The sequence below is a fragment of the Tupaia chinensis genome, unplaced genomic scaffold (genome assembly GCF_000334495.1).
Source record: "Tupaia chinensis unplaced genomic scaffold, TupChi_1.0 Scaffold000165_2, whole genome shotgun sequence".
In the NCBI taxonomy this organism is placed as follows: Eukaryota; Metazoa; Chordata; class Mammalia; order Scandentia; family Tupaiidae; genus Tupaia; species Tupaia belangeri.
In genome coordinates, this window is record NW_006159640.1 from 4447464 (window position 1) to 4455149 (window position 7686).

Sequence of the window (7686 nt, forward strand, 5' to 3'; positions counted from 1 at the left end):
GTACTCAATATATATTAGTTTTCTTCCTTTTCTATAGAAATGTGTCTAAGAATAAAATGATAAATTGTAGTTACAGGTCCCCAAGGTTATACTCCTATACTTGGTCTAGAATGCCAAATTTATCTGTAAACATGACTCAACAAAAATAAACTACATGCCACACCATGTATGAATCTCAGTCACACAATGTTGAATAAAAGAAAGCCAGGCACTGAATACTATATACTGTATGATGTAATTTATGTATACTTAAAAAGCAAAAACAAAAATTAAACAGGGGAAAGTAATTAATGGTGTAAAAAGTCAGGTTAGTAGTTTCCCTTGAAGGAAAGTTGGACTTGGAAGGAGGGGTTTCCTGGGCTTCTGGTGATAATCAAGATGTTTCTTGATCTGGGTGTTGGTTACATGGATATTTTCACTTTGTAAAAACTCATCAAGCCGTATAATTATGAGTTGTGTAATTTACTTTATGTAGGTTCTATTTCTTTTTTAAAAAATTATTTTATTTAACTTTGTTTATTTATTTATTTTAATTTGACCAAAGAGGGACAGAGCGAGAGAGAGAAAGTGAGAAAGCAAGCCACCAGGTCCAGGACTCGAACCGTGGTCAGCCATGTGGGAGTCCAGCACCCTTAACCAACACACAATCTGCCGGCCCCATAGGTTCTATTTGAATAAGAATTTTTTTTTTTAATTAACAGAAAAAAGAATGTAAAGTTCTCTGTTGAAAAAGAATCTGTAAATTTTGCTTTATAAAAACAACAGTTAGGCGGCTAGCAGGTGGCATGGTGGTTAAGGTGTTGAACTTCCACAGGGAGACCGGTACCTGGCAGCTTGCTTTCTCACTTTCCTTCTCTTTCTAAACAAATTAAAAATGAATAATAATGATAATAATAACTAAAATTAAATAAATACTTTAAAAATTTTGGAGCGGGGCCAGTCCATGGCATGATGGTTGAGGTGGCTGGATTCTGCATGGCTGACTGTGCCATTGGAGTCCTGGATCTGGCCTCTTGAAAAATTTACCGGCACATGTGTGTGCATGCCCCAAATCCTGAAAAGAGGGAGAAATAGAGACATAATTGCCATATGACTATTCCCCATGGGGTGGAGAGGCGTCCTTTCTCACTTTCTCTCTCTCTTTCTCTCTGTCTTTCTCTCCCCTCATCCCCCACCCAGCAAGCCCCCACATCCCCTTTGGTAAATTAAAAAGCAATTGTGGAGCCCATTACTACAATGGTATAAATAAGAACAATTAAGCAGCAATGTCACAAAGTAGACTAGTTCTATATGAATCTGTTCCTGTTTTATGGGTTTTATTATGGTGTCTTCTAAGAGAAACCAATCTGGCTTATAGTTTATGGTATGTATTGGGGTCTAATCTAGGAGAACACAATCTGGCTTCTGAGAAACTCATGTAAATAATGGAAATTAATAATTATTTAATCTGTAAAAAGTTTTAGTGATTTTGATCTCTTGAAAAATTGAAAAAGTATCTTCTTACTACTATATTGCATTTTAATTTAGATGTCCAAGGTGAAGATCATGCTGAATGATGCCTAATGAGAGCTTCCACTACTCTTTTTTTTTGGAGAGGTTTTCACTATAGGGCGCATGCACTCGCCAGACAGACAGAGAGAGACATAGAGACAGAAAGCGAGAAATCACCCCCCAAAGGGGATGGTCACGCCGCAATCCCTTCTCCTCCATTCTCCTCCCAGGATCTTCAGCACGCATGCACACGCACGCAGTGTGAGTTCCAAGCCACCGGGTCCGGGACACGAACCGCGATTGACTACGTGGGAGTCCAGCGACATAGCCATTACGCTAACTGCTGGTTCCCTCCACTACTCTTTTTAGAAATTGTGAGTCTTTCCAGCAATTTTTCTCAAGCCCTACTTCTAATGAACCTCATTCTTTGCTGAACTTTAACTTCCTTTCACCACTTTCAGTTGGTGAGCTCCTTGGTGATCTTTATATTTTTACATGGGTTTGTGCCAACTAAGAATTCTTATTCTATGTCGCCAATTTTAAAAAACTTCAATAGTACCTCCCTTGGTTATTGGCCTAGGATTGAAGCTTGGAAGTGCTAAGCGTCTCTAAATTTACCTGGAAAATTCTTCTTTACAAACTTGAAGTTAATTTTTTAACTCCTTAGACATCCCTTGTTAACATATTAATATTAAAGATACAGGTAGCATAGACTATAACAGTGCAGACTGAATAATAGATTTTTCTAATTATATTATTGTATTTAACTTTTAGCTTGGAACTTGGCTGTGCAGTCTGACAAAGACCCAGTAACAATGAGAGAGTTTTTCATACTTTCTTATAAGGTAAATCTCTTCTGATAAGTATCTCTTGTATGGACAACAAGGATATGACCACTATCACTATAGTAAAGGGCTAAGTGTAGAATGGGAATAACTTTTGATCAAAGAACTTTTAATGTATGTATAAGCAGGATTGACCTAAAGGGAATTTACTTCCTATAGGGTATAGTGTAAGAACAGGGAGCAAATTTCCCTATACCAAAAAAATCGCAAACATCCATCACAAAGCCTAAAGTTCTACCATTAGGGATTTATTCCTTTGCCTTAGAAGGGATTTCAGTCCCTCATATATATTACCATATTTGTCATCTTTAACAAATAACACCATATCATGTTGTGCACTTTTGATATTCATTCTACTAGTTTTTTTGAGCAAGAGAGAGATACACTTACACACACACACACACACACACATACACACACACACATACACACACGATCGGCAATGCCTTCACCCTCCTGATTTTCTACTCTGTTGTGTTATACCATTTGCCTGTTTACATGCATTCTTATGTCTGTTAAACATTTTTTCCTGAGCCCATCCGCTGCCACTCCTCATTTCCATGTAGTCTCTGATGTCTACAGTTCCTCTCTCTACTTCTATGTCTTTGAATCTTTGAATTTCTGCCATCAAGTGCAGACATTTAGTATATGTTAAGTAGGGACATACTGTGTTTGTCTTTCACAGCCTGACGTATTTAATTTAGCATTAGATCTTCTATCAGAGTTCTATATTAAAATATAAATATCTTTTTTGAGGGGAATACTCCAAGCATTTGTCAATTAGGAATGGTTATAAAATAGGTCTATAAGAATATAGAGTATCTGGGGTTTAAAAAGAAAGTAAGAACCTTGGGCCTACTTTTGAACTTTTCCTAGACTAGATTCTGTGTGTAAGAATTTGTGAGATTTTAATTTAATTATTAATGTAAATACTACATTTAAATTTTATTTATTATTATTTTTTTAAATGCGCTATAGGGCATGTGCGCTCACCAGAGAGAGAGAGGAAAAGTGAAAAAGCAAGCCACCAAGTCCAGGACTCAAACCATGGTCAGTCATGTGGAAGTCCAGTGCTATAACCACCACACCACCTGCCGGTCCCCATATAAGCATTAGTTGTTAGCCTCTAAGGTAGAAGTAAAATGCCAAAAAGCAGGCTGAGTGTTGATGGGGAAGCAAAAAGAGGGGCTAAAGAACGTTCTTAATACACATTCAGAAGTACACAGTTTGATATGTGGAGATCAATTTAACATTAAGAGTTTTAGAGCTGGAAAGAGCTATAGAGATAATCTAGCACAACTCCCTCATCTTACATAAGAGTAACCTGAGACCTAAAGAGACTGGGTGTCTTGAAATACATTAATTCAATGATAGTAATGATTGTGACCACTAAATGTTTGGGGAGATTAACAAATAGTCTTTGTGAAAGTAAGCTGGTGAGGTGGTGGTTAAAGCTCTGGATTCCACATAACTGACATTGCAGTTCAAGTCCTGGACCATCCAGCTTGAATGTTCATGCTTGCCCAAAATACCAAGAGGAAAATGGATGGCCACATGGCCATCCCTCCAAAATGATTTATCGCTTTCCTTCTCTGTCTCTCTCTGTTGATTACACATACCCTATAACAAGAGAAGAGAGAGAGAGAAAAATAGTTTTTGCAAGTTTAGGTATAACTGCCTTTAAAAAAATGCCACAGGGCATGGGTTCTCTCCAGAGAGAGAAAGCACCCTCTGCCCCATGGGTCACGGTCACACTGCAATCTTTTTTTTTTTTTCTATTTCTTCACCTTGTCAGGATTTGGGGCATGCACACACACATGCCTGGCATGTTTTTCAAGCCATTAGGACTGAGATTCAAATCTCAGTCAGCCATGTGGGATCTAGCTCCAATGCAAAACAATTAATTACTGTGCTACATGGCCAGCCCTTATTGCCATTTTAATTGGTAAAATAAATTAGTTTTAGCTTTGACATTCGTGATAGAACTTGTAGGAGTGATGGGCCCGCAGGTGGCTTGGTGGTTAAGGGCACTGGACTCCCACATAGTCAACCACAGTTCGAGTCCTGGACCTGGCATCTTGCTTGCTCACTTTCTCTCTCTCTCTCTCATTCTGTCTCTCTCTGGTAAAATTGAAATAAATGAATGAAGTTAAAATAATTCTTTAAAACAAGAATTATATATTTAAAACAAACAAACAAAAGATCTTGTAGGATTGGCATGAAAGAATGGCCTGGGATTTTATTATAGTATAAAGTTGGAAGGTTTTTCTAAAACTAGAGGACAAGGTTTAATGATGAGGTCATACCTAATACCTTTCAAAGTCTGACATTGTTTCCTTCAACCATGAAAATATATGTGCTAATTTTAGCCCTACTCAACAGAAAAGAGAAATCTATTTGCCAGGAAAAATATCACCTAGAAATTATTGCATAAACCAAGAATTAAATCACTAGATAGAAATACAGGGGCAAATGTCAGTATTTGTCATTGGACAGATAGGAAAACTGTGAAGGAATGAAGCCTTTTTATCTCTAGGAAGGTGCTACAAACAATGGGAAGTAATATAAAATTAAGACCATAAATCAGTGTTATAGTCTATTTCATTTTTATGGTGACATGTGCTTTTCCAGATGAATTTTCTCATTTAGACAGGATGTTGCTGATTTTCATTCTGATTGTTTGTGTTCACCTGGAAGAATTCTCACTATTCATTGACGTCTGGTTATTTCTTATCAGCTGTCCCAGTTTTGTCCTTCTGATCAAGTAATTCTGATTGCACAGAAAACATGTTTATTTATGGCAGCTGCAGTTGATCTAGAGCAAGGGAGAAAAGCTTCAACAACTTTTGAACAGGTAATGTGCAACCTTCACAAAAAATAGAAGTTTGGTATGCCATTTAGTAAGTTTGCCTTTCCAGATGCACTTCTTTTTCATTCTCTTCTTGCCATGGCTAAGGTAGAGCTTTTGTCCTACAAACAGGGACTGGATAAAGGAATAGAACTCCAGCCTGAAAACTGGGCTTGTTTATAATATGACTTCTATAATACAGACCTGAAGGAATGAGGCATGCTAGCAGTCTGACCCTCCAGAGAATCCTTAGCCTGAAAGCTAGGGATAGAGTCCTGTCTTCTTGATTACATCCACCTAAATTAGCATTTACATTACACTGAGCTGGATGGTGGTGAGTGGTCATGGTTCAGATGTTGTAGTTTCTCACTATTCTTACTGAGACTTAGCAGACTACCTGAAATAAATGTACCTTCCTTTTGGGTATGCCCTCATGGCAATTTCCTGAGACTTTATATGATTTTTGTCTTACAATTTTCACTAGTTAAGATTGTTTTGCTGGGGAGAGGGTCCATGGAACTCCTCATACCAACTTTCTGGAAGTACTTCTCTTTTGCTCTAGATTATTGAATATACTGACAATGCTCAAGGTTTTCTATTTAATCCTCATTTTCCTGGCACAATGAGGAAATGTGCAAATAGAAGCAAATATTTCTATATAAACTCAAAAATTTTCAGTTTAAATTATCATTTTATTTTTAACTGTTTTTAATGAAAATTATATGAAGTTATATTAATTTACTTAATGCTCTTTTCTGTTGAGACTAATTATCTGATTGCATTGTTGCCAAATAGACCAGATTACTGAATCGTGCACTTGAGCAGATTCATAAATGTAAGGACATCTGGAATCTTCTGAAACAAACAGGTACAGTGGGAACTGAAAGTTTGGTAACACAGTGATGAAGCGTGTTTAAGAATCGCAATAACCGGGGAACCAGCAGTTAGAGTAATGGCTATGTCGCTGGACTCCCACGTAGTCGACCGTGGTTCGTGTCCCGGACCCGGTGGCTTAAAACTCACGCCGGGCACGTGTGCGTGCGTGCCCAAGATCCCGAGAGGAGAATGGAGGAGAAGTGATTGCGGCGTGACCATCCCCCCTGGGGGGTGATTTCTCGCTTTCTGTCTCTATGTCTCTCTCTGTCTGTCTGGCGAGCGCACGCGCCCTACAGTGAAAATCTCTCCAAAAAAAAAAGAATCTCAATAACCAAGTCTTGCCACCCAAATTGGTGCCACTGCAGTACTTGATAATCGGTGAAATGAGTTTTTAACAACGAATTTCTCCTCACTATATGTTGATATTTTGACTCCATACACAGTGCTTGAAGTAAAAGTATTTTTTAATTTTCTTTACATGAAAGTATAATATTAAATATTAAAATGGGATCGTCATTGCTCAACATGACATTATTGCTCTTAAGTCACTAACTTTAATGTCTAATTTAATCAAGCTTTGCCTTGAAGTGTAAGCTACTGAGTCTTCCAATTCACGATTGGGATACTGCTGATATTTTTAATGAAATTATCAAAATAGTAGTAAACCTTTTGAGGTTATATAATAGTTTGCTACTGTTTATTCATTAAAGATAGTATTGTATTTTATGTTTAGATAGATATTTTTATAGTGTGCTCATCTGGTTTTGTCTTAGAATTTTAAAAAATCAATGGATATTGATTTGAATAACATACTCTTCACAATTTATGGAGATAATCATATGATTTTTCTCTTTTGATTTATTAATATATTGAATCACAACAATAGATTTTTCTAAAATTGTCATAATTGCATTCCTGAACTAAATCCTATCTGGTCATGTGTATTATTTTCATATGTTGATGAATTCTGCTTTATCATATTTAGAAGTGATTGATTTCTTATTGTATGTGTGATATCTTTGACAGATTTTTGGTAGCAAACAATAGGAATTATAAGGAAAAACATAAGCATAGAAAATTTAAGATACTTTTCTCAACCTATGATAGCCACTTAAAAGTGAATAAGAACAACAAAAAGCAAGGATAAAGAAAAACCAAATAATATACTTCTTATGAAATATTTGTATTGTATTGCCTGAAAATATACTCTATATACTGAGAACAAGAAACATATCTTCTTTTCAAGTGTTCTTTGAATATTTACAAGATTGATGACAAGGATAACTTGAATAAATTCTAAGACATGTAAATGAAACAACATTGTCTGAAAATAATGCAAAAACTAGAAACTAATAATAAAATCAGGAACATCCCCCTCCCAGGACTTGGACTTTATTTTTAAAAATCCAAACTACGGAATATTCAAAAAATAATGATAAGGAAAGTGCCTCATACCAGAATCTAAATTGATAAAGCAGTGCTCAGAACAAAATCTATAACCTCAATGACTTTTTTTAGCAAAAGTATATCAGAATGCTAGCAGTCCACCAAAAAATATCATTTTTTTTCTTTCTAGGAGATCAACTAGATCATAGAGCTCCTTCTCTCTCTCTCTCTCTCTGTGTA

The 7686-nt window shown here is 36.4% G+C and overlaps 1 protein-coding gene across 1 annotated transcript in view; it reads left to right on the forward strand.

The window, feature by feature from the left end:
• Positions 1-7686, forward strand: part of TEX11 (testis expressed 11) — a 514378-nt gene that overhangs the window by 442070 nt on the left and 64622 nt on the right. Inside the window, 3 exon segments of the mRNA XM_027770916.1 lie at positions 2266-2336; positions 5074-5190; positions 5980-6052. Coding sequence (XP_027626717.1) covers positions 2266-2336; positions 5074-5190; positions 5980-6052 — 261 coding nt within the window.